The 26923-nt window shown below is 45.1% G+C and overlaps 3 protein-coding genes across 3 annotated transcripts; 1 reads left to right on the forward strand and 2 right to left on the reverse strand.

Annotated features, from left to right (window-relative positions):
- LOC112270657 lies at nucleotides 1-856 on the reverse strand. The gene is made up of 2 exons (XM_024458591.1): nucleotides 539-856; nucleotides 1-418 (listed from the first exon to the last, which is right to left on the reverse strand). Exons 1-2 carry the CDS (start codon nucleotides 635-637, stop codon nucleotides 122-124), a joined length of 396 nt encoding a protein of 131 aa, XP_024314359.1. The 5' UTR covers nucleotides 638-856; the 3' UTR covers nucleotides 1-121.
- A 522-nt stretch (nucleotides 857-1378) lies between these two features.
- LOC100833999 (E3 ubiquitin-protein ligase KEG) lies at nucleotides 1379-13668 on the forward strand. Its single transcript, XM_010233143.3, has 15 exons — nucleotides 1379-2340; nucleotides 4320-4670; nucleotides 4747-4977; nucleotides 5539-5664; nucleotides 5756-6089; nucleotides 6178-6335; nucleotides 6527-6684; nucleotides 6882-7003; nucleotides 7105-7239; nucleotides 8422-8546; nucleotides 8840-8944; nucleotides 9742-9975; nucleotides 10792-11125; nucleotides 11513-11701; nucleotides 11773-13668. Exons 1-15 carry the CDS (start codon nucleotides 1598-1600, stop codon nucleotides 13327-13329), a joined length of 4902 nt encoding a protein of 1633 aa, XP_010231445.1. The 5' UTR covers nucleotides 1379-1597; the 3' UTR covers nucleotides 13330-13668.
- Nucleotides 13669-23468: 9800 nt separating this feature from the next.
- LOC100834899 (ABC transporter G family member 6) lies at nucleotides 23469-26149 on the reverse strand. The gene is made up of 3 exons (XM_003566242.2): nucleotides 25601-26149; nucleotides 24178-25514; nucleotides 23469-24076 (listed from the first exon to the last, which is right to left on the reverse strand). The coding sequence occupies exons 1-3, from the start codon at nucleotides 26105-26107 to the stop codon at nucleotides 23743-23745; spliced, it is 2178 nt and encodes a 725-aa protein (XP_003566290.1). The 5' UTR covers nucleotides 26108-26149; the 3' UTR covers nucleotides 23469-23742.
- Between the last annotated feature and the right edge of the window lie 774 nt (nucleotides 26150-26923).

The raw sequence follows: 26923 nt of genomic DNA on the forward strand, positions 1-26923 counted from the left end.
TTCATTTCAAACTGAATCTGAACATATTCATTTCAAACTGAATCTGACACAACATATTCAGTAACATTCCAAACTACATTTCATTCAAACATTACAAGCTGCATTTCTAACAGCAATTACATTAGATGAACCCCCTTGTGATCAATGCAGCTACAACATACCCAATTGCAAAAGCTCCTACGAACATCACAATGCATAGTTCTTTCCCATCTCTAACTCTAATCTCTAGCCTATGTCGCCTTTTCATTATCTTCTTCTCCTGCTTCATCTTGTCTATGACCATTTCCAGTTCTTTCACACTGTCCATTAGCCTCCTATTTTCTCCTTCCAAAGCAGCAACAATGTTATTGTACTGCCTAAGATTGATCTCAGAGGTCGACATGTTCTTCCCTTCATCCTTCTGATCCTTGATATTGTTCTATAAAAAAAATTCCAAACTAAAAACTGATTAAAATGGCCACCGAATCAACCGGAATCAAAGAAATCAACACAAAGATGAAATGAAAAAAAGGAAAGCAAAACCATTGCAAATTTGTACCTTACGGACTGCTGTTGGATCCCAGAACACCTCGCCCGTAACCTTAGCCCACCCGCCGCCGCCCGCTAAGCTCGACCCCGCGAAGTCGCTGCCGCCCATTCCGCCGAGTCCAACCGAATTCGCCCCCCAAACGAATTCGTCCGCCCGCTGCTGTTGATTTCTTCGGCTAGGAGTATGGGATGTAGTCGCCGGCGGCCTCGCCGGATTTCTAGGGTTAGGGATTTCGCCGCCGACTCGGGAAAAATGGGGAGAACGAAGATGGGGAGTAGGACAAAATCGCTTCAACTTGAGGGGTGTGCGAGACTAATTTGTAAAAAAACGGGGGGGGGGGGGGGGGGGGGCGGGGGGTATCAGCAAAAAACCGAACCACGTCTGGGCCACTAAACATGCCACGTGCCGCTTCCTGATTCTCTTGGACCGGTAACCAATCCGCATATCAAGTTTTGGGACTAGTTTTGCTCAGTTTTCAAGTTGTTGGACTAAAATGCTCCCACCCCGCAAGTTGTTGGGCTAGCGGTGCAATTGCCTCTAATATTAACACTATTTTTTTATAAACACATAAACCAAGTATAATTTAATAATAGTGTAAATGTCTTATCAATGAAAATAAGGCGTCGCATAATTTTTGTCGGAGAGAGCATATTCATCAACTTTCAAAACGTGTTAATCCAATTTTCCTTTCTTCTACCATTTGAATGAAAGAAATTTAACATTCCTTTATCGCGCGCATAAAAAAAACTGGAAAACCCAAAACACCGGAACAGATCGCCACCGCCGAACGAACACACGCGGCGCAGCGTTCCGAGAGCAAGAAGAAAAGGTGGGCGAAAGCAAGCAGGCTCCTGCTTGTCGTCCCTCGCAGTCGCAGGCAGGCTCCTCCCACCGCATCATCACCAACCCCCCTTCCTCTCTGCGCTCTCTCTACTCCATCTCCCCTCAAAAAATCCCAGTCTGCTCGCAAACCCTCCCATCCCCACCCAGATCTACCTCCTCGCGCCTACGCTAGGGCACCGTCGCGGCCCCAAAACCCCCCTCCCCCTCCCGGGGCCGGCCGGCGCGATGCGGGTGCCGTGCTGCTCGCTGTGCCACGTGCGCTACGACGAGGATGAGCGCGCGCCGCTGCTCCTCCACTGCGGGCACGGCTTCTGCCGCGCGTGCCTCGCGCGCATGCTCGCCGCCTCGCCGGGCGCCGTGCTCCCCTGCCCGCGGTGCCGCCACCCCACCGCCGTCGGCAACTCCGTCACCGCGCTCCGGAAGAACTTCCCCATCCTCTCGCTCCTCTCCGACTCCCCCTCCTCCCCGTCCTTCCTGCACTCCGACTCCGGCTCCTCCTCCGACGCCTCCGATGACGAGGACGACTTCTTCGCCCGCCCCAGGCGCCGCCCAGCTGCTGCTGCGCCCGCGGTGCCGGCCGCACCGCCTGCCTGTACCTTGGTCGACCTCGCCTCACACCCAGACCTCAAGCTAGCCCGCCGCATCGGGAGCGGCCCGCCTGGGCCGGCCGGCCAGGAGGTTTGTGCTGGCACGCTGTCCCGTGCTGGTCGGGGCGGTGGTGCCAAGAGATGCAAGCACCAGGTGGCGGTGAAGAGAGTGCCTGTGTCGGCAGGGGATGGGCTTGAGGGTGTTCAGGAGGAGGTGGAGCGGTTGAGACGAGCCTCCACTTGGTGCCGGAATGTGTGCACCTTCCATGGCGCGGTGAGGGTCGGTGGGCACCTCTGCTTCGTCATGGACCGGTACCCAGGGTCTGTCCAGGAGGAGATGCGGCAGAATGGTGGACGCCTCACGCTGGAGCAGATCCTCAGGTGTGGCATTGCTTCTACTCATGGATACCAAGTATTATTGGGTAGCTATCCCTGCTATTGTTGAGCTATTAGTCGTTCGAAACAAGAAATCACTGTGAACATTGATCGAGTTACAAAATCCCATGAAACTCAAGTTGCAGCGCCACGTGAAACTTTATTTGCTAGCTGCACGTGTTGATGAGCATGAGTTTTTGAAGCTGGTTCACCAAGCAATCTAGCTAGAATTAGCCTTAAAAGGTGGCATACCGTTGTATGGTAGTTTGATCCATGACGTGGAAGGCGCTTACTTGATTAGTTGGGCTATTCAATGTGTTATCAGCGAGTTTTTGGTACGGATACGTGTCCAGCCATGTCTGGTTAAGTGCTACCAGCTTATTTGTTCCATTTGAGCTGTATCTGTTGTCGTGTTGTAGGTATGGGAGGTTTGGTGCTCCCAACAAAGTAAAGTTGATTTTAGTTGAACACTTGGAAGATTGAGCTCTGCTCCCATTAAAATCTAATCGGTGATTTTTTCTACTCAAGATGGTCAATTCTCATCAAGCTGTTGAGCCACGGAGCTGCAGTTCTCTTTATTTTACGTGAACAGTGTCCAATGCTGCTCTGTTATGCATGCTAAGAAAATATACTCATCCGGAGTGCGTGCTCATAAGTAACATTTCTAGAAAAGAACGTATGATGGTGCTGAGTTTTTTTAGACCATATTTAGCATTTGTAGACAATATCTCCATAAAACTGATGTTGTTAAGAATGGAAGGTGTGGCGCATAATTATAACTTGAGTTGATATTCCATGGTTGTTTCGTGCCGGAGTAATATCGGTATTATTAGCACTATGGTTTCCAAGAATCTTTGGTATATTTCTGCAGAACATACTAATGGAGGCCGTTAATATATTTTGACTGATACTGGAATTTGAATTTTACATGCCAATGAAGGTCATTTCAGCCAACAGGTCATCTAGCTTTCCATTTTTGTTCAATGCACCCTAGATCATCAACAATCCACGTTCTAAAATAGGAGAAATTACTTATTTTGTCATTACACCTTGTTTATCTCTTTTGCTAACATGGATAATCATCGTCTCATTTACCAATATCTCAGTTTGCTGCTTATCGGTCACTGTCAGTGGTTAAACTATCCTAACATGTCTCGCCGGCACTTCATTGCATGGCATGATATTATAATTTGCCACTTTACTGATATGTGAAAACAACCTGTATGATTCACTTCCCCATATGGGGTTTTCTAGTGCCATTAATAGTTCCTATTTCAGAGTGCGGGCGGACATATACAGTACGTAGCCATGTTCGTAATCATTATAGGTAGCGATGGTTGGATATATCCATGCACTCGATGCAACATAATGTGTACCCACAGGATTGCGCCACATTTTTTCCCCGAGAGTTAATTGCCAAATCAAGCTCTAATGCTAGTTTGTCTCGTAACTATCTCATACTGTTTGATCGTCCTGCCAAAACCAACGCTGGTTAAAGACCATTATTACATTTTCAAATCAACAGTGCCGATGCAAATATTGGTGTATGCTGTATTGCTGACAAGCTTGATGTGAGTTTTGCAATAGAAAGTGCTATGCAACTGCAACATTACTACACAAGTGTTAAAGAAATCCCCTCTGCTCGGAATTTCTGTTTTATCCTATTACCAACGGCGCTAGAAACTAAGTGCTGGATTCGCCAATGATATGCTAAAGCCAGCTGTGGGGTTAATTGTTTTCAGGCTAAGTGCATGAAACCACCCATGCATAATAGGAAAAGTTACTTATTTTGTCATTTCGATTCGTTTCGCTCTTTCGCCATGTGGGGGAGTTCTCGCCTCATTTACCAATATGTCTGTTCTTTTCATTCTGTAGAGCATACCAATTTATTTTTGCTTCTTTTCAGTATACTCATGTTTGATGGTCGTTTTATTATTTAAATCCGTGGGATTCCTGATGACTTCTTTCTGGGCCTTGCTATGCAGGTATGGAGCAGATATTGCTCGTGGAGTAGCAGAGCTCCATGCAGCGGGAATTGTTTGTATGAGCATAAAGCCATCCAATATTCTGTTAGATGCGAACGGGCATGCAGTTGTTTCCGACTATGGTCTTTCGGCAATTCTGAAGAACTTCACTAGTCCGAAAGTACCTGATGACTCCAGCATGGCTGGTATGGATGCTACAGTGCTTAGCCCCAACTATACAGCCCCAGAGGCATGGGGACCTTTGAAAAAATCACTGAATCTATTTTGGGATAGTGCAAATGGAATATCACCAGAGTCAGATGCATGGAGTTTTGGATGTACACTTGTGGAAATGTGTACTGGTGCTGTTCCGTAAGTTGTCTGATTATTACTTTTGTGTTTCTTAATACTTTGTGAATGGTGTGGTTAGATGCTAATTGAAATGCAGATGGGCTGGGCTAAGTGCAGAGGACATTTATAAGTCTGTTGTAAAAGAAAAGAAGACACCTCCACAATATTCAAGAGTAGTAGGTGTAGGACTTCCTGGAGATTTGTGGAAGATGATTGGTGAGTGCTTGCAGTTCCGAGCCTCAAGAAGACCATCTTTCCAGGACATGCTAAAAACTTTTCTTCGCCATCTACTAGAGATACCAAGGAGCCCACCTGCAAGTCCTGAGAAGTAATTTCTTGATCTTACTTTGTACCACTTTGAAAGCATGATAAATGGAAAGTACTACTTGCATTCTATTTTCCTGTTGTTCTGGACATTGTCATCGTCTTCAATACATACACGTTCTCTAAATACTCACTAGCACAAGTCCCAAATAACATAATGATATGTGTTTCCTTCAATAATGATGACAACTCCACTAGCATCATACCATGTATTTGTATAAATGTGTTTTATGTATATTAATGGTCATAGTTGAAGACGTTGACTGCATGCATTCTAGGATGGCATCTATTGCATCTTACCTGGAGAATGTTTACATATTAGATAAGGACGAAGCCCTCCAGTAGTAGTTGCACTGGCTGCTTGCTCCACAGTTTGTTCGTGCACTCTGCTAATGTTAGTTCTAGGATAATGTCAGTTCTCATTTTTAGACGGAGGGAGTATAAGTTTATAGAAACTGAACTGAATGTGAAGAAGCAAATGATGGAACATATTACAGATACTGAATACGTTATACATTATACTTTTCTGATATGAAGGATTCTAACACATTACTTGCTTCTGCAGTGATTTCACAAATGTAAACTTGCCCAATGGAAGGGAACCACCACCAACCTCTATTCTGGACCACTTTCATGATAATCCGAATGCTTTGCATCATCTTGTATGTGAAGGCGATGTTGCTGGTGTTAGGTTAGCACTTGGCAGCTTTTTATGGCTACATATACAGCTACAGCATATACTGTGATACTGTCTGACACCCAAAACCTTGTTTATCTGCCAGGGATCTACTTGCAGAGGCTGCCTCAAAGGGAAAAAGTAGTTTGATTAGTTCCCTCTTAGAAGCACAAAATAATGATGGACACACTGCGTTGCATTTGGCATGCCGCAGAGGCTCAGCAGAGCTTGTGGAAGCTATTGTAGCCTACCAAGAGAATGTAGACATATTAGACAAGGATGAAGGCCCTCCCATAGTATTTGCTTTGGCTGCTGGCTCTCCACAATGTGTCCGTGCACTAATAGGGAGATCTGCTAATGTTAATTCTAGACTAAGAGAAGGCCTTGGCCCTTCCCTTGCTCATGTATGTGCTCATCATGGTCAACCAGGGTGCATGCGAGTACGTCATCGGTTCACCACCTGACATTTTCAGCATGATGGTTCCTGTTTTTACAATCTCTCTCTGTGCGCATGTGTGTGTTATGCAGGAGCTGCTTGTGGCTGGAGCTGACCCTAATGCAGTAGATGGAGAAGGTGAATCTATTCTTCATATTGCTGTGGCCAAGAGATATACTGATTGTGCTATTGTCATACTGGAAAATGGAGGTTGCAGTTCTATGAGCATACCAAATTCTCAGAATAAAACGTAAGAATATTTACCTAGCGGAAATGATGAGCTAGTGACTAGGTCATATTCATGTTTATCTATGCTGTTCTTTGCCACTATTTCTCTTAATTTGTTTAAGCTGTGGCAGCTTGAATATGACCTAATTTTGGGTGTTCTAGCTGTCCAATTCTTTTCTATACCGTCTCATTTATTCTTCTGATGGTGAATAGGCCATTGCATTTATGTGTTGAGACATGGAATGCCGCTTTAGTGAAAAGATGGGTCGAAGTTGCATCAAGAGAGGAGATATTTGAGGCAATCGATGTACCTAGCCCTGTCGGAACAGCTTTGTGCATGGCAGCTGCTCTTAAAAAAGAGCATGAGAAAGGTAATTGCTGACTTTGCTTATACCAGTGTACCACGCCCAACATATATGAGGATGCATCTCTATGGTTTTGTCGCAGTTTGACAGGGAAACTTGAATATGCCAGCTCCTAAGGATAATGATTACAACAGACAGAAGCCTGCATTTATCCATGGTGTACCATCTCTGTTCTAATAGTATAATTGGCTTATTTTTGCTAGAGGGTCGAGAGTTGGTAAGAATATTGCTTGCTGCTGGTGCTGATCCTACAGCACAAGATGCCCCACACTGTCGAACTGCACTGCATACTGCAGCAATGATCAATGATGCAGAGTTAGTAAAGGTAAGGGTTGTCTGGTGGTTACATTTCTTACAACTCTTTCTTTGTTCTGTTGTCTATATCAAAATGTGACACGCTTTGTCTTTGTTGTTTCTTAATGACAGATTATTCTGGAAGCTGGAGTTGATGTAAATATTAGAAATGCTCAAAACACAACGCCACTTCATGTTGCACTGAACAGAGGTGCAAACTCATGTGTTGGCTTGCTTTTAGCCGCTGGGGCAGACTGTAATTTACAGGTATTGTAGCTTATGATCTTTTTCAATCATTTTAAAAAGTACCATTGGATAAGTCTAGAAGCTGAATTCAATAAATGCTCTTCTACCAATGGTAAAGTCGATGTTAGGAATTATGTGGTAGCGCTACTAAATAGGAGCTGTTCCCAACTTATGATTTAACCTTATACTCGTTCCGATTTATCTGTATACGCATTCAAATTTATGTCATTTGCATCATGTGTTTTTGCCCACAAATTTCTGTTTGGGTTTCATATCTAGCCTACCCCAACTTGCTTGGGACAAAAGGCGTTGTTGCATCATGTGTTTTTGCACCTTGTAACAGTTGAAGTTCTATTAAAAAAAACTGTTCAGCCAAAAAAACGTGTTAATCTGTGACTTCAGGGGAGTGCTGGAAGAAGTTACCAACTTTTTGAAATTAAGTTACTGTAGAAAGGATTAATCTGTGACTTGAGGGCAAGTTCCACCGAGTTATATATCCCTATCAAGTACCAAGCTCCAGCAGGCTTGGGTAGAGAAGCATGGAGAATAGATGGCTTCAGTTACCAAATGACCCTCAGAGCACAAAAAACAGGACCACTGTTGAATTCTTTGAATTTAATTTTTTGTTATGTTATGTTCACGAGACAAACAATTTTGTATTTGTATTTCTGGTCATCTTGACGTCTCTTGTTTACATGCCAACAGCCAACTTAATCAATCCATAAGATCCAGTTGCACCGGAATTACTTATGCCGAGTGCTGTTGATTATGCATCTGTTTAAACTCATTTGTGCTTTGGATTGTCAAAAAAGGTTAGGATGCACCAGAACTGATTTTTGACTTACCTGCTAGCGGAATATTTCTATGCTAATTCAGGGCCTTGTTCAAGTTGGAAAATGCATGCTGATAATCCTGATATAAATTTGATGAGTAACTTACATCCACTGAATTTACTGTCTCACCGATGGTATAAATTGGTCCTTGTGAGGCATTCTGTCCTGTCTTTTTCTTTCCTTTGATTTTCTTGGTCTTTTTTCAGCTTTGTAGGAATTTTACGAAGAGCTGGAATTCTGACCCTTTTTTTTGTGGTTACTGATTTCTTTTTTCAAAACCTGATTTTATTAGAACACAACTATATGCTAGCTCCAAGTAAATAAGTAATCATGCTATGTGTATTTAACGTTATGTTATTTGGTTAATCAGGATGACGATGGTGATAATTCTTTTCACATAGCTGCTGATGCATCCAAAATGATACGTGAAAACCTGACTTGGGTTGTTCAAATGCTACAACATTCATCACCTGCTGTCGATGTGAGAAATCACAGGCAAGTAATTATGGAATGAGTTATTATCCCTATTTCCTCTTGTGGTTGTTTTCCTTCTGTTTCTGAGGGATCCTTCTGTCAGGATACACCAAACTATTGCTGGATGGTGACAGAACACCAAACAACATAACACGAAACTGATATAATAATTCGTCTCCTTTTTATACTTTGCATTCGGTTGTGTGATTGTGTGAAGAAAATGGTACATCGAGCTAGTTCGCGTTTAGCAAATTTACTTATCATGTTGTATATTATATGTTTACAAGTTTGAATATTATTCTTGTCAACTACAGAGGCTGGACACTGCGAGATTTCTTGGAGAGGCTCCCGCGAGAATGGATTTCTGAAGAATTGATGGAAACGCTTGAAGAGAAAGGAGTTCATCTCTCCCCGACAACGTAAGGAACTCATGTTGTATCTCTTTCTACATCTTTTTGCAATACCTTTTAGCTCTTACCTTAATTCTCAACAGGTCTGATGTTGACTTTTTGTAGATTATAGACTTTTACAATGCACAAATTTTATGTGCTCTTTTAGCTGATCATTGTGAATGCATATTACTGCAAGAGTATAGGCAGGAAAAAGCAATGTACTTGTGAGAGTGGATGATCGAGTTTAGGATTGATATACTGTTAGAACATATGCACCTGCAATCATTCAAAAATATGATCAAATTCTTTCCTATTTATAAAGTTTGGAGTTGGTGGTGGTCTGTTCACTCTTTCTCAACCTTCTCTCCTCCATTCAGGAAAACCTTTTCTTACCACAGACAAGTTACACTGTGCAAACCCGAGAGTTGGAATAGCAAGCCATAACTCTCTCTTGCTCTTCAATCTCTGTGAGTTTGGGTTCATAATTCAAATCCAGCAAAGCTTATCATCAGGATTTAATATTGATCCGTAGTATGGCCTATAGTAGAAAATTTTCTTTCCTTGGCAATTCCGTAGCCATGGGCACAGTGGTAGTGTTCTGTATGAAAAGGACAAGTGGTTGTACTTGCACTGTTTCAAAAATAAGTTGAATCTTTTGTCCATGCGGGATATATTTGGTCATGTTTTTGCATGATTTCTTTTTTTTTTGCAGTTGCACATGTTTTAAATCAAATTCTTTTTTTTTTAGATTTTTAAGGCACCCACCCTTGGATGTACAAAATCCTCTCTCTTGTCTTTAATGCATTTTCTTTTGCTATAACCAGATATGAGGTTGCAGATTGGGTCAAATTTAGAAGAACAGTTACTTCTCCGACCTTTGGCTGGCAAGGTGCTGGACCTAGAAGCATTGGCTTTGTCCAGTCTGTTGTTGACCATGATCACCTTGTTGTGTCATTTTGTTCTGGAGAAGCCCGTGTTTTGACAAGTGAAGTTATCAAAGTCATACCATTAAATAGGGGGCAGCATGTGCAGCTCAAACCTGATATTCTGGAGCCAAGGTAAATGAACTTTGATGCTTCGTACTTTCGGTATTTTTTGCTTGGTGTCTGCCAGTGGAGTGAAGAAACCGTTGCTTAATGTGTTTATGGGAGAATAACTTTGTCTCTTTTGATATATTTTGTTTGAGTGGTTCAGTGTGTTCCACTAGCCTGTTAGCGTTTGAAAGCATGACATATAATTTTTGTGATATATCTGAACTTTAAGATAATTAAAGTGAACCGACATCATACTATGTTTAGTTAAGTTTGCACTGAAATAAAGATAGCATTTAGTGGATTGGAGCCCGAACTGTTTATTTGTCGTTAGGTGCTAGTAAAAGGACCGGACAATGGTATCAACAGATAAATGTTACTCGGTACTCCATATCCTCCTGTTGTGCTCGGCTACGGGCTCTGGTCATGATATGTTCACTTGTTCAGAATCCACTGAAACATAAACTTGGTGGAGATCTCTAGTCTCTGCTCTTTGTTCTTGGTACTTTTATCCGTTTCAATATTAAACTGCTAAATTCCATGTGGTCAAAATGATGATAGCTTGCAAATGTTGTGTTGCTTCTGCCGTTCCTTTGCGGTACTGAAGTTTGTGCCTCTGGTTTGCAAAAAGTAAATCTGGAAATCTGATGGTAGAAAATATGATTGCCATTTGCATGTTACTGTTATTAATATTTCAACATAGATTAAGTTTCTATTGCATTTGTGCTCTCAGTATCTCCTAATGATCTATGAAGGAGGAAAAAAGCACACTGTATTTAGTTAATCGTTCTCTCTTTAAAAAGAAATCAATCGCCATCTGATGTCCTTATTTTTATCCTTTAGATTTGGATGGCGTGGTCAGTCACGAGATAGCATTGGGACTGTTCTCTGTGTTGATGATGATGGAATCTTGAGGGTTGGTTTTCCAGGAGCTTCTAGGGGATGGAGGGCTGATCCTGCTGAAATTGAAAGGGTCGAAGAATATAAAGTAGGTAACTGGGTTCGGATTCGTCCCTCACTAACAGTCGCTGTACATGGCATGGAATCTATTACTCCTGGAAGTATCGGTGTTGTATACTCGATCAGACCAGACAGCAGTCTTCTATTGGGACTATGCTATTTGTCCAATCCATGGCTCTGTGAGCCAGAGGAGGTTGAACATGTTGATCCCTTCAAGGTAGTGTTTTATTTTTATTTTGCACTTTAACCATTTTATCGCATATGATAGCTCCATATTTGGGTGTCGTTACATTTATTCAGGGAGTTTGGGGTTTGTACATCAATCCAATCAATTGTGTAGTCAAAAGACCGTGATCTACCATATTGTATGGGGGCAATTACATTCATTTCCTAGCAATAGAGGGAATAGTATCAATGGGCAACTCAGATCTTTATAAGAAATAAACAATTCGTTAGTCAATTCCATAAAAATATCTCTTATTAAGTTTTTTAAAGCATGGCAGAGCAATGACAAACTGGCCTTGTATATGTGTGTGCTTCGAGATCTTATCTGTCCTTTTTCGGTATTGTTTTATTTCATTTCTTTTATCTGCATATTTTCCAGATTGGTTACCAAGTGTGCGTAAAGAGGTCCGTTGCTGAGCCCAAGTATGCCTGGGGTGGTGAGACTCATCACAGCGTGGGCAAAATTATCGACATTGAGAGTGATGGTCTGCTCATAATGGATATCCCTAACCGTTCTGCACCGTGGCAGGCGGATCCATCAGACATGGAAAAGATCGATGATTTTAAGGTATGGAGCTTAATATTTCTCTTTTAGCTGAGCATATCAATTGGAATCTTATCTTCTGTTTGTGCTTGCAGGTTGGTGATTGGGTTAGAGTAAAAGCAACAGTCCCGTCCCCAAAATATGGATGGGAGGATGTGAGTCGCAACAGTATTGGGGTAGTTCATAGTCTAGAAGAAGATGGCGATATGGGTGTTGCTTTCTGCTTCAGAAGCAAGCTTTTTCTCTGTTCGGTTGCAGATGTGGAGAAGGTGCAGCCATTTGAAGTTGGGGAAAAGGTTCATGTGTTACCTTCCATATCTCAGCCACGTCTTGGATGGTCAAATGAAACTGCAGCAACCATTGGGGCTATCTCAAGGATAGACATGGACGGAACTCTAAATGTCAAGGTTACTGGTAGAAATAGCTTGTGGAAGGTCGCTCCAGGTGACGCCGAGAGGCTCTCAGCTTTTGAGGTTGGAGACTGGGTGCGCTTGAAACCAAGTATTGGGAGCAGACCTACTTATGATTGGAACAGTGTTGGAAAAATAAGCATAGCAGTGGTCCATAGCATTCAGGATTCTGGTTACTTGGAGTTGGCTGGTTGTTTCAGGAAAGGGAAATGGTTAACTCATAACTCGGACATTGAGAAAGTGCAACCCTTTAAGATTGGTCTTCATGTTCGGTTCCGTGCTGGAGTTACAGAGCCCAGATGGGGATGGAGAGATGCAAAACCTGAATCTAGAGGCATAATCGCTGGTGTCAATGCTGATGGAGAAGTAAGGGTGGCATTCTTTGGTGTACCTGGGTTGTGGAGAGGTGATCCTGCAGATCTTGAGATTGAGCAAGTCTTTGAGGTTGGAGACTGGGTTAGGCTGAAGAATGATGTAGATGATTGGAGGTCGCTCAAACCTGGTAGCATTGGGGTGGTGCATGGGATTGGATATGAAGACGATGTATGGGATGGGACCATACATGTTGCATTTTGCGGTGAGCAGGAAAGGTGGATAGGGCTTTCTAGCCAGCTTGAAGAAATTGGCAGGTTTGTCGTTGGACAGCGTGTGCGGATCAGAGGTTGTATCCGTCAGCCAAGATTTGGTTGGTCTAATCATAATCATTCAAGTATAGGGACCATCTCATCTATTGATGCTGATGGGAAGCTAAGGATTCACACACCAGCTGGTGCCAGGGCTTGGTTGATAGACCCAGCAGAGGTGGAGATAGTTGAGGAAGAGGAGGAAGTGTGCATCGGAGACTGGGTAAAGGTTAAGGACTCTGTTGCAACCCCCACGTATCAATGGGGTGATGTGAATCACAATAGCATAGGGGTGGTTCACAGGGCTGGGGATGGAGAGCTCTGGGTTTCTTTCTGTTTCTGTGAGAGACTATGGTTATGCAAAGGTTGGGAGGTAGAGAAGGTTAGGCCCTTCCGGCAAGGTGACAGAGTACGGATTCGACCTGGCCTTGTAACCCCAAGATGGGGATGGGGGATGGAGACATATGCGAGTAGAGGTGATGTTGTGGGTGTGGATGCAAATGGGAAGCTGAGGATCAAGTTTCGGTGGAGGGATAGACTTTGGGTTGGGGACCCTGCTGATATCATTCTTGATGATGTCCCATCACTGACGGAAGCTTCTAATGGCATTTGTTCATAGTCTTCGGTATTCTTTTGACCCCATACCTGATTTCTTGCCCCCTTCCATTTCGCGGTGTTTCATATTTAGTAGATCTGAGTCAGCAGTGGAGTTGCAAGTTGCACATAGGTATCATGGCATAGGCATGGTGGCTTGTATTTGCGTGTTGATAAGCAGGAGGAAAGAAGAAACAAGGCTGAAACCTTGAAATAGACATGATAACCACCACCTAGGTTTTTACATGTATAATTATGCGCCTGACTCTTTTTTTCTCTTTCAATGTATCATATAGCAGTGTACAGGTTTGGACCTGAACATTAATTTAATTCATAGGCCTTTGTATCATTCCTTCTTTGACAATTGTGCTGGTAAATTTTCTTAATCTCTGGCCCAGTGCAGCCAGGCAACACCCCCAATGTCCTGCAAGTGACATCCTGCTGCAATGCAGATATGGCTGCTGGCCTGCTGCATAGGCTGTGATGTACATGTTTGACCAGCTATATTAGAAACTGTAGTTCTATCTATTTATATGCCAAGCTTAGCACAGACCGTGTGTTTTAGTCCAAAATGAAGAGATATTTGATGTACCGGTGCAGTGCACATAGATTGGAGTGTTACCATATGTAAAGAACAATTGCGATCAATAACACTAAGCTACATATGTATTCTGTTGAACTTTACGACTAGTGGTATTGTTATATTCCAGTGAAACTCTACCACTAAGTGGTACCGTATTCCCCCATTAAATCTTTTGGCACTCTGTTTGACGAGAAGACGATTCAGCTAAACGCGTATAGTTTTGGTTTTGCTTAACTTGTATCGTTAGAAGGCAAAGCTTGCAGGTTTACAGCATTAAGATACTGTGGACGCTGCACATCATATATGTTTCTTGTTGTGTGGGTGCTGCAAAAGGCCACTTTGCCGTAAGAAAAAGAACAGGAGTTCTCGTCATAAAGGAAAGGATGGGAATGTATGTCACCAAAACTTTTAGCCCAAAAGTGACACTATCCCATCGCACCAGTCACTACCGACTTAAGTTGACTCCAGAATGATTCGTGCACGACATCTTCTCCAATTTATTAACGGAAGTTCCGGAAGAACACATCAATCTGCCACACGCGCTTATGGCGACACCGCGACAGTAGGTGACATATATGCGATCTTGATCATCTGATCGCATTTATTTAGCGGAAAGAACAGGAGCAGCACCCATTCATACAGCGACTGAAATTCTATCATAGATAATACGGAGACACGGAGTAGATAGTACTGCTGTCATGCCCACCACCAAGGCCTCGTTCGGTTCCGCCGTTACCCGTAGAGATCAACCAAGAATCTCATAATTCTAGTTCAGATTCCTTCTAATCTTCCTCAATGCTCACCCGTAATTATGGAACCGAACGAGCGGAGCCAGGCTACCCAAGCCAGGCCACGGTACGGGGTGTGGAAATTTTTTCCAGCTTGTTTGACACTAGTGTTGGCCTAGTGTTTCCTGAGTTTTATCCCCTTTAAATTCAATAACACTACAAACTGGTAGGGAGAGATGTTGGAAATATGCCCCAGAGGCAATAATAAATTAGTTATTATCATATTTCACTGTTCTTGATAAATGTTTATTATCCATGCTATAATTGTATTAATTGAAAACTCAAATACATATGTGGATAAATAAACAAATACAGTGTTCCTAATACGTCTCTACTTGATTAGCTCATTGATTAAAAGATGGTTAAGATTTCCTAACATAAACATGTGTTGTCATTTAATAATGAGGTCATATCATTAGAAGAATGATGTGATGGACAGACCCAAACATAAATGTAGCTTTTGATAGTGTCACTTAAATTTTAATTGCTATTGCTTACATAATGTTAAGTATCAGTTCCTTGTACCATGAGATCGTGCCGCTGGTACCGGAAGAATACTTTATGGACATCAACCATTATCTCGTAACTAGGTGATCATAAAGGTGTTCTTCAGGTATCTCGGAAGATGCTTGTTGGGTTGTATGGATCAAGACTGTGATTTGTCACTCCATGTGACGGAGAGATATCTCTGGACCCTCTCGGTAATATAACATCCTAATGAACTTGCAAGCATGTGAGTAATGTGTCTAGTCACAGAGATATTATATTGCGGTACGAGTAAAGAGAACTTGCCGGTAACGAGATTGAACTAGGTATGATGATTCCGACGATCGAATCTCGGACAAATAAAATATCGCGAGACAAAGAAAATTGGATACTGGATTAATTGAATCCTCGACATCGTGGTTCAACCGATGAGATCTTCCTGAAATATGCGGGAACCATTGTGGATATCTAGGTCCTGCTATTGGTTATTGATCAGAGAGGTGTCTCGGTCATGTCCACATGTTCTCGAACCCGTAGGGTCACACACTTAACGTTTTATGTCGCTAGGGTTTGATGAGATAAATAGATAGTGATATCGAATATTGATTCGGAGTCTAAGATGGGATCCAGGACATCACGAGGAGCTTCGGAATGGTCCGGAGATAAAGAATTATATATGGGAAAGCTGTTCAAGAAAAATTTGGGATATTTTGTGGTATTGACCGGGAATGTTCTAGAAGGTTACAGAAGTTCTCGGAAGGTTCTGAAATGTTTCGAAATATTTCTGAGAATTTAATTGAAATTCTATAGTAATAAATTAGAAAAATTTAATTAACTATCCCCCGATGTTCGGTCACGGGACAGAAGGAGAGTCCCGGGAGGACTTCTCTCCCCTGGCCGCCCCCCTATAGGAAAGGAAAGGGGAAAACGGAATTAGGCAATTGATCCATATGTGATAAAATTCCTATTTCTTGAGAGGCAAGGAAGGAAAGAGCAGATTGTCTCCTCTGTCTACCTGCCGCCAGTCTCCTCCCCTATATAAGGAGGGGAGGGGCTGCCCTCTGGCATAACCCTCTTATTCTCTGAAAGATCGGTATGGTCGACTAGAGGGGGGTGAATAGGCGACTAAAAAAATTTAACATTTCTTTTTTTCTTTTCCTGAAAGATATAAACACTTAAATTTAGGGCTTAGTAAATTCTCTAAAGTGAATGCAAGTCTAGAATGAAGTGCAATAATAGAAGCAAAGGATAGACAATAAGGTAAAACAAGTAAGTAAAGGGGCGAGAATGATACCACACGGGAGACGAAGATTTATCCCAGAGTTTCACCTTTTGGGGAGGTATATATCTCCGTTTGGAGGAGTGTTCAACCACAAAGGTAGAGGCGCCATAAAGGCTTACTCTATTCTCCTCTCACAACACCACAAAGGTGAGGTGAGCTCCACTAATGACTTTTTTGAAGGCGAACGCCGAACCTTTACAAACAAGGAGAAGGGCATGACTCCACAACTCAATTGGAGGCTCTTTCTGAATCCACAAGCACCTCCTCACAATATTGGAGGCCTTGAGAAGACACATTCCTGCTAAGAATCCCAAAATCCCAAGAGTAATAAAATCCACCAAGGTAAACGAGGGAAATCAACTTTTGATTTGGTGAAAGCCTAGATTGAGCTATTCTCAACCCTTTCTCAAAGTATTGGCTTGGGGGATGGAGTAGATAGAAAGATCTTGACATTTGAAGCTTATGGAGGTGAAGAACAACGGGGAATATATCGGGCTTAGAGCCGTTGGGGACGAAGACCCCTTTTTATAGGAGTCCCCCATTTCTGCCCGTTATGTGCAATTTCTATACTGAACGGTACTACCGTCGGCGGTAGTACTGCACCAATACCGTATCAGTGCCGCCCGAGGTTAGTAGCGTTTTGCTACCCCCTAGCACTGGTGCGGTATGGCGGCGGTACTACCGGCCCTAGTACTGCCGTCCTGGAATGAAAACAGGCAGAATCCCTTAAGCTCACGAATTGGATTTCGCTAATCTTCACCGGTGGGTTTGTAGGCTATATGGTGGGTGCAAACTGGTAATTGTGTGTACGTGAAATTGATTCACCATAGCCTTCCCAAATGAACTCTTTTTTTCATAGTACGGATTTTCCTACGTACCTAAAGAGGACTAAGGAAATATTTTTTGTTATGGTGACGAACAACTCATCGTAAAGAGTTATGCCGATGTTAGTTTTGACACCGATCCGGATGACTCTAAGGTTTTGTTTGGATGTAGACAATGAGATGCTTGGCATTGAGTTGGCTCCAATGTCAATATCATGGGATGTTGATATTGAGTTTGAATGCTAATATTTTGTTTGGATGTTTAGATTCGGAATCCAGACTCAATATTGAGGTTGAATGTCAAATCTTGTTTGGATGGTTAAAGTTTTGACTCGAAATTGTATGATTATTATACTGTTCTATACATATGCCAAATGTGTATTTGTGTAACATCGTATAATAGGATTAAAAAAGAGAAGGGGTTGGAAAAAATGTGCACAACTGCGACATTGAAGTAAACTAGTAATTCTGACCGCATCTCAATCTAATCGGTCGACAGGCCTGTCGACAAGGCAGGTGACGGAAACCATGAAGATTGGAGAATAGATCAGACCACTCCAACACACATATACTGACATACTTCGAGCCACTGGAATCTGAGCTTCGATCGCACATGCACACACTAAAGAACAGATGTCAGCCGACGAGAAACAAGAATCAGAGCAAGCCACAACAAGTTTAGCTTTTTCATTACATCGCGTTTGCACTGCAGAATCCAATCCACAGTACTGTATGCACAGAGCAAGCCGAAGGCAGTTCGATCTCTCCCACCGGGTGGTGCTCGCGCCGCTCATGCGCTGCCGGCCCGGCCGGAACGTGCTGCAGACGCAGCGAGGGATAAGAGGACTGTCGGGATGGGACCGTGGCGGGGTGAGAGATTGGATGCGCTGCCGCCGGAGGATGCGGGCGAGAGAAACTGTAACTGCATCGCCGCCGCCGACAGGAGGACTCGTGCGTGGCTCGGGATTGGGTTGGAGGCTACCTGAGAAGCCCTCGTACTTGTCTTTGAGAAGGGACGAAGGGAAAAATGAAATGCGTTGAGGGGGGTTCGAACCTGGGTCTTCGGTCGAAGGAACATCATTCCCGAATACCTAACGATGTCGAGACCTTGAGCTCGGAATTGAGATCGGTCACATTTTTCCTGATGGGCTCGGTCAATGTCTAGCCCGAATACCAAACCTGAATATCTAAACTAGCCAAACAACTTGAATCTGAGTATTTGGGGTTTACATAATATCAATGTCTAATGCTAAGACCCAATGTCTACATCCAAAAAAGGTGTAAGTCTCAATCCGAATACATATTTACTTTGAATGGTCGTGCAGTTAGCTGGAGGAGTTCCAAACAGAACGTTGTGGCAGCATCTACAACTAAGGCGGAATATGTGGCTGTTTCAGAAGCGGTGCAGGAAGCGGTTTGAATGAAGGAGTTCATATCCGAACTTGATGTGGTTCCGAGTGCGTTGGATCCTATGCATCTACGTGACAACACTGGTGCCATACCTAATGCCAAGGAGCCAAGGTCTCACAAGAATTTCAAGCATATTAAACGCCGGTTTCACACTATTCGTGAAAATGTCAAGGATGGTGACATAAACATTTGCAAAGTACATACGGATCTGAATGTCGCAGACCCGTTGACTAAACCTGTTTCACGAGCAAAACATGGTCAGAACCAAGACTCCATGGGTGTTAGATTTATTACAATGTAAACTAGATTATTGACTCTACTACAAGTGGGAGATTGTTGGAAATATGCCCTAAAGGCAACATATTAGTTATTATCATATTTCACTGTTCTTGATAAATGTTTATTATCCATGCTATAATTGTATTAATTGGAAACTCATATACATGTGTGGATAAATAAACAAATAACGTGTCCTAATACACCTCTACTAGATTAGATCGTTGATTAAAAAATGGTTAAGGTTTTCTAATCATAAACATGTGTTGTCATTTAATAACGAGGTCGTATCATTAGGAGAATGATGTGATGGACAGACTGTCGAAAATTTTGCTTGCTCCTCTCTCTGTGGTCTTCACCTAATTTTTTTTGTTCTTTAGTGTGCAAATAAAAATGAATACGTAATGACTTGTGTACAAATCAAATGGATATATGAAGAATTGATATTTCTCCTTCAATAATTTGTTGTTGCAATTTAGTTTTAAAGAGGGATAAGACGAATAAGAGAAAAATGACGCTTATATTTGTACTGGATACTATCTTTTGTATCACCATTGCTTTTTTTTTCAAATTATTATCATTTTTATCTAGAATAAAAAAATATCCAAACATTTTTGGCCCAGACCGTGAGCAATTTCTGACACCGCCGCTGCTATGCATTATTGTACATGGAGTTAACAAGGTATCTATTTATCTTAAGATAATTCTCCGGTGGGACAGGGCAGGGGACGTAACCACTTCCCTGGCATCCTGAACGCGGGATGCTTCAAGAGACGAGGTAGCTCTCTAGTTTTACCATTAGCTGCTTGATTTTTCTTCCCCATTCAGAATCTTATACATGGTAAATATCAGGGGGAACATAACCATCGCGCTGGAAAATTGCAGTTATTCAGAACAAATCATGACATGATCAATATAGATGGTTTGGTCTGAAAATCACACTTCAGAATACACCTTCAGATACCTGGGGGGAAAGAAATCCAATCAACATTGGTGGTCGCTGTTGGCAGCGATTTCCTGGGCCTTATGGTTAACTAGAAATGATTTGGTATTCAATAAAAAAATCAGTTCTTCTCCTTTGCAGGCGGTGTTCCAAGCTCTGGCGTCACTTACACGCTGGAAGATTCGCCTCTCGGATAAAGGGCGGAAAGGAATGGAGGGGATGATTGGCAAGATTCATGCTGTCCTGAGGATGATGCCTGACGGGTCATCAAGAGTTTGTTTGGGCTGATCAGACTTGTTTGATCTTATGGCTGTAATAGGATGTTAAACTCTCCTGTTTTGCTGTTTCCTGGTTCGAACTTGTGCTGGTTGTTTCCCTGTAACGCTGGTATCCCCAGCAGACGACTTATTCGTCTTTCTATAAAGCTGGGCCTAAAAATGCCTTTTATCGAAAAAAATACACCTTCAGATACATGATCCATACCAGGTCTTGTCAATTCAAGTACTCCAACTTCGTAGACTCATTTATATCCGGGTCTCTGCTACTGCTTCCAAACCCCGATTTTAATCGCGCGACCGAAGCCGTTGAAACGACTGTGAATCCACACCTCTCTATATCTATTATCTGTACTATTACGGTGCCCGTGCGTTGCCACGGCCTCTTATTAAATACATGCACATGGAAATTCATGTTTATAAAAAAAACATAATTTGACATCAATCGGAATGAACGAAACAATGGGTACAATTGAATATGACATGTGTGTTGTTTGCGCAGACGGTGTTCTATTCCCTACTTGTATTTAACATAATTATACTGTTTGATTTTCATCTAATCTAATGACGTAATTTCATGTCGTGTGCCTAGTGCCACTGTCTATCATGGCCATCCGATCAATGAAAATGTTGCCTATGTCCCTGATCAATCTGCTGGGTCCGGGTCTGGTACTGCACGAACCGTACCCAGTTCAGCATAGAGCCTAGAATAGCACATGCAGCTCAAAAACTTAAGGCCGGCACAACTCCTGTGGGCCCGCTATAGCAATCCAACTCCCTATTCTTATGTCTAACCCTAATCCTAAGCGAGAACCCCCACTATAGCTAGCCAACGGCCGGGCTTTTTGAAAAAGCCCGCGACCTCACCGTGCGTGGCCCATTTTGGGCCCTGCACGATTATAAACAGATCGTGCCAGCCTGCAACCCTTGTCGGACCGTGCCTAGGCCTCAGTCTCGATCCCACGGTTCGGCACGGTCCGTTTGGCAATTTTTTTTTACTATTTTATATTTCTCAGTATATCTTTTCCCTCAGTTTGGCCCAGTCCTGCACCGGCCCATCCTCTATTTTCTCTTTTTCTCCCAACCCAGCCCCTGTTGACCTCCTCTAACCGTTGTTTCTGATCTGGATTGAGAGGATTCCCATCCCATCGATCCCCAATCACCCATGAGGCCACGACCTCGACTACCTCTCACTCGACTCCTTCTCCACCGCCGGCCAAGCCCCTCGTCTCCGGCCTCTCTGCTTCTAGGCATGTCCCGGAGTGTCTCTCCCTCTCTGTCTTCGGCCGTCCGGCGGTCTGGCTTCTCCGCCTCTAACCCCGCCCCGACCCCTTCTCTCTGCCATGGTCCTCTTAGCACAGCAAGCAGGCGGCGGCGTCCCTGACCTCTCTCCGGCACGGCGGCGCCGGCTACAGCGATGAGCCGGGCTTATTTTAGCCCACCATGCTAGACGTGCGGAGGGAAGCAGAGGTGGCGCGACGGGTGGAGGGGAAGGCAAGAGGAGGAGGGGGACGGCGACCACGGGAGATCGGGAAGATTGGACCGCGGGTTGAATTAACAAAGACTTGAAGGGACAAATTGCAAAATTCACGGACGGACGACAACGAAATAAGCGTTCCTCCCTTTATTATTTGGGTGGATTTATTAAATTGCAGTTGGTAGTGATCCGGTAGCGTTACCCGTACATCGCGTCAATTAAATTACCAAACAATGCCACCGCTCCCGCACAATCCCCGCGATCGCTCCGCGACTTGATGAAACAATAAACCGAGAAACCGATCTGCTTGCCTCGTTCTTCCCCATGGCCAGCCCGAGATCGGCCACCACCACTTCGATTTGCTTCGCTGCAGCCTTGATTCACTACGTGGCAGCCTCAATTTGCCTTGCCCGGACTACAGTGTCATCATGGTCTCCTCTGTAGCCGCCGCCTCCTGCACAAGAGGGAGGGAAGAAGAGGAGGAGCCGAGTTAGGCGCGGGGCGATCGCAGGCGGAGGGCAGCGTGAGCACGCGGGCAGGGGCACGCGGCGTGCGCAGGCGGGCATGGGCACACGGCGGGCAGTGGTGAGCGCGAGCTGACGGACGGCGGTGCAAGACGAACGCCAGCGAGAAGAGGAGCATGGCCGCCTGGAAAACTTATCTGCCATACACTCACAGTGCCGCTACGAGAGCATGTACAATTCAAGGTGATAAGACAGGTGCTTACCAAAATAAACCAAGCATTTTTTTAAGCACTAGTGTTTATTTGTATAGAGGAGGTGCCAAATTAGGCATCTGTTTAGTCTAAATAAGCATCGGTGCTTAACAAAAACCGGTTAATTTTTCTAAACACCCACCTAGACATCTTGCATTGTACATGCTCTGGTCCAATAAACGGTGGTGTGGTATTCTACTTTCAGTTCCCAGATGCGAGCTTTGTGACAGTTATTTGCCAAGTCAATTTGCGATCATGTTGATGGTTCTATTTCCGTGAAACAACCTGTGATAGTTTGTTGTACTGCAAAGGACCAATTCGATATAAGCAAAAAAATCACGCAGAAATAAGATTGTGATATTGAACCTGATTCAGATGCGTTAGTAGTCTGTTTATTTCAAAGTGTTGGTTTGAATTGTTCACATACACAATGGTAACAACTTTTATAATGAGCAGGGCTGGGCTCGCATATGTTTAAGTTTCTTGCAGCATACGAAGGACGCGCGCCAGAGTGCTCTCACATCTGGTCTCCATCAAGAAGGATACAATATGTTTTTCACAAACAATATCTTCAATAAGAAGCAGCAAAATTGTGCTGATAGATGTAGCCTTACAGGCCTTGCAGAGTGCAGAGAAGTTTTTTTTTTCTAGAATACTGAGTGCAGAGATGTAAAACGAGTTACCATTTGCAATGCTAAAAATATTAATGACCTTTGAAATTTTAGTTTGACATCCTTAGTCTTAATGGTTTGACGCACGGGCTTTTAACTAGCATACTTCACCTCCTCTTGCGGTCTTCCACCATACTCATGTCGAGGCTACAATGAATAATACCACAAATGATAAGTACTCATCTTCAGACTACAAGGTCAATTTTACAACGGCGGCGTTAACACGGATACACCAAACTGCTTGGAAAATTCGCTTGGCCCATCCTCCAAAGCAGAGTTTGGATGGTGGACTAGCAAACATTACCAAGTCTCTTCTTGGTGTCACATCGTCGCACTAGGAGTTAGGACTACAAGCATTCTGAATTCTTGGACAGGTGACAAGTGAAAGAGCTGCGGCCTGCGGACTTGCAATAAGCGGGCAAAGCGCTGGAAAATTACAGTTGAGAATAAAATCATGACACGATTAATATACATGGTCTTGTGTTGGCTGTCCATCGATTGACGCCAGAGGCTGGCTGGAGCATACCTTTTTTTCGAAGAAAAAACATGGTCTTATCTGAAAATTACAGTTCAAAATGCGTAACTTCCCTTATATCCAGCTCTCCAAATGAATAAGTACTAGTTTCAGTTAAGCTACGAAAACAAAGATTTAATCAGGACACGGGAAGCTGTTGAGACGTTTCTCGACGGCACCTCCATATGCTTGAATTACTTCCTCTTGTTCTTGGAGGCGAAGCGGAGGACGAGGTAGAAGAGGACGCGGTAGAAGACGGCCCAGCCGAGCAGGTAGAGCACCATCCACCATTTGCGGTCCTCCACCACGCTGATGGCGAGGCTGTCGAGGATGGCGTCGCCGTTGAGCGGCGGGTCCGTGGAGAAGACCCGCTCTCCGCGGAACTCGTTCATGAGGAGGCCCTCGTAGGGGTACTTCATCGTGGAAATGGTGTTCATCCACTTCCACCCCAGCGGGATGCTGTGGCTGTTGACGAAGTAGCCGCAGAAGAGGAAGAAGAGCGCCGTGAAGGCGATCACCGCCGCGTATCTGAGTCAAGATCGAGAGTCGAGACGGAGGAGGCGTCAGCATTAAAACACGTTGAGCTGCCTGTATGTGAAATGAATAATTTGTGTACTCCTACTACTTACCCAAGGATGAAGTTTGGGACGATGGAGCTGATGAAGACGACGAAAGAGTTTGTGGAGAGGAGCGAGGCGTAGAGCATGACGATGAAGTAGAGGAACTGGCCGTGGAGTTCGATCGCCCACCAGACGATGAAGGCGTAGACGGCGGACTGCAGCAGGAGGAACGGCAGGTAGGTGATGACACCCGCGACGACGTAGGCGGATGCCCGGTACGCGTTGTGCGATGTCTCCCTGATGAAGATGAAGCGCTCCTGGATGAATGCCGGCACGGCGTCGTTGGAGGAGAAGAAGAAGACGCAGACGGTGAAGATGAAGAAGCTGAGGCGGTTGGTGATGCCCTGCGTGTCGGCCTTGGGCTTGGTGAACATGGTGGCCATCAGGATCCCCATGATGGTCAGCACCATCAGCCGCGACAGGAACAGCTCCGGCGTGCGCCAGATGTTTGTGAAATTGCGCCGCATCAGCACCAACACCTCCCGCAAGTAGGAGTTGGCGAACTTGCCCCGGTGTCCCTGAAGCGCGTTCATGCCGTGGGCGCCCGTGGAGGCCGTCCCGGTGCCGGCGCCGGCCACGCGGTCCGTCGGCGTCAGGTAGTCGGCCTCGTTCACCGTGTACACCGAAATGCTGCTCAGCGGAGTGGGTGTCCCCATCACGATCTCCGGCGCGTACCTGTGAAACCCCGGCGACAAGCTCGGAGGAGCGTTCTTGCCGCCGTTGTTCTGGTCTTTCTTAGCGCGCCTGGACGGCGTGAACCCGCTGCTCCAGGGGGACTTGGAGTGCTGGCTCCTGAGGCTGTGGTCGAAGTCATCCTCGCCCCCGGCGCCAGGGCCAGACAGAGGCGTCGGGGCGAGGCTGGACACGGTGGAGAACCCCTCGGCGGCGAGCTTCCGCGGCTTGAGCCCCGTGAGGCAGAACTCGGCGAGCGCCTTGACGCCGAACTCCGACTGGTCGTACTCCTGGATCACGTCCAGCAGGTTCTCGATGGAGTTCTCCCCCTTGGGCACCTTCCGGCCCATCCGGCCCAGGTGCGCGGTGACGTCCTTGGGCCCGCCGCTGTACATGAGCTGCCCGCGGGCCAGGATGATGAGGTGGTCCAGCAGCTGCAGGATCCGCGACGACGGCTGGTGGATGGTCAGCACCACGGTGCTCCCGGCGCACGCGATGTCGTGCACCTTCTCGATCACGCTGTGCGCGCTCGTCGAGTCCAGCCCCGACGTCGGCTCGTCCAGGAACAGCAGCGCCGGCCCGTGGATTATGTCCACGCCGATCGATACCCGCCGCCGCTCCCCTCCCGACACCCCCCTCGTGCCTTCGTCCCCGATGTACGTGTTCCTCGACGTCTGCATGCATGCATCGGTAAATTTGAACTAAAACCACCGGCCGCAAGAATTATGATTGTTTCTGTACTGTATGTTCTGGTTTTTACCGTGAGGCCGAGCTGCTCGATGAGGTTGTCGACGCGGACCCGCTTGTCGGAGACGGAGAGGGCGCTGCCGAGGCGGAAGTCGGCGGCGAACATGAGCGTCTCGTAGACGGTGAGCATGGGGAACAGGCGGTCGTCCTGCATGACGTAGGCTGACGTGCGCTTGATGACGCTGGGGCTCATCTGGACGCCGTCGAGGGCCACGCGGCCGTCCAGGCTGGAGATGCGGCCCGCCAGCGCGTCCAGGAAGGTCGACTTGCCGGCCCCACTGGGGCCCATCACGGCAGTGACACAGCCCTTGGGAGCATAACCCGTGATCTCGTGCAGAAGGTCCACGTCCTTCTTCTCCCACTCCCCGCCGGCGCCGCGCTGCTTCTTCACCACAGTGTACGTCAGGCTCGTGAACTCCAGACCGCCAGTGAAGCCCGCCGCCGGCGGCCGCTGCTGCTGCTGCGCCATGTCTATCGCCGCCTCCAGGTCTCGGTGCCGGTGGTTCTGCTGCTTCGCCATTGTGCTTGTGCACACGGGCTACCGTGGTACGTGTACGATTTATTTTTGTAACCATCCGATGTGTTGGGAATTTAAAGTGTTGGGTCTTTTTATTGGGACGTCGCTGCGAGCTTGCAGGTTTTGTTCCCGTCGGTATGCACCAAAGCGCGGGCGGCGGAACTGATGATGGACAACGAGATTCATCGGAGTGAACGTTGGTATATGTAAGGTTTGTTTTTTGGGTTGGGTCGCCTCGCCAAGAGGTGATTGGCGGTTTGTCCTCGACCGTATCATGGACGGGGACTCATGAATCGCGAGATAACAGCAAATTTTGAGCTACCCTTGCAATCGCAATCAGATTCGATCAGAAAAGTTTGGTGAGCTAATTAACACGAGTCGTCAAGCCAGACATATGCTCCAAATTAGTCGGTGGATTCAAGAAATGCGTGGCGAGAAGGGAACAAAACAGGTATTCCAAGTCGAGTTAGGAGCAATAATTTGACACGGGAAGCTTCTACAGAGACCAACTACGAGAAAAAGAACAGATTCGAAACTAAGTAGCACACAGTTGGAATGCCATCCCTTTTAAGCCAACGAATTCAGATAAACCTCTTTCTGCACCAGCAGCGGTAACAAGAAATTCATGGCAATATGTTTCAGAAAAAAAACATGGCAATATGGCCCTTCAATATTTTTTTTTAACGTAAATGTAATATATTAATCATTAGAATTACAGTCTTTTCTCATCACATTTACAAGCTCGTGCGGGTAATCACCCAACCAAACATTGGTACAGTTGCCAAATTAGCAAGGTAGTCACTAGCGGCGTTTTTGTAC

Source organism: Brachypodium distachyon, chromosome 2 (genome assembly GCF_000005505.3).
Source record: "Brachypodium distachyon strain Bd21 chromosome 2, Brachypodium_distachyon_v3.0, whole genome shotgun sequence".
NCBI lineage: Eukaryota > Viridiplantae > Streptophyta > Magnoliopsida > Poales > Poaceae > Brachypodium > Brachypodium distachyon.

Bases quoted from the DNA above. Each gene is read 5' to 3' on its own strand.
- LOC100834899 (XM_003566242.2), bottom strand. From the start codon at position 26,107: ATGGCGAAGCAGCAGAACCACCGGCACCGAGACCTGGAGGCGGCGATA. The intron at 25,515-25,600 runs GTAAAAACCAGA...GCATGCATGCAG, and splicing joins TCGAGCAGCTCGGCCTCACG to ACGTCGAGGAACACGTACAT. The intron at 24,077-24,177 runs GTAAGTAGTAGG...ATCTTGACTCAG, and splicing joins GTCCCAAACTTCATCCTTGG to ATACGCGGCGGTGATCGCCT.
- LOC100833999 (XM_010233143.3), top strand. From the start codon at position 1,598: ATGCGGGTGCCGTGCTGCTCGCTGTGCCACGTGCGCTACGACGAGGAT. The intron at 6,090-6,177 runs GTACGTCATCGG...TGTGTTATGCAG, and splicing joins GTCAACCAGGGTGCATGCGA to GAGCTGCTTGTGGCTGGAGC. The intron at 11,702-11,772 runs GTATGGAGCTTA...TTGTGCTTGCAG, and splicing joins AAAAGATCGATGATTTTAAG to GTTGGTGATTGGGTTAGAGT.
- LOC112270657 (XM_024458591.1), bottom strand. From the start codon at position 637: ATGGGCGGCAGCGACTTCGCGGGGTCGAGCTTAGCGGGCGGCGGCGGG. The intron at 419-538 runs GTACAAATTTGC...TTTTTTTTATAG, and splicing joins ATCCAACAGCAGTCCGTAAG to AACAATATCAAGGATCAGAA.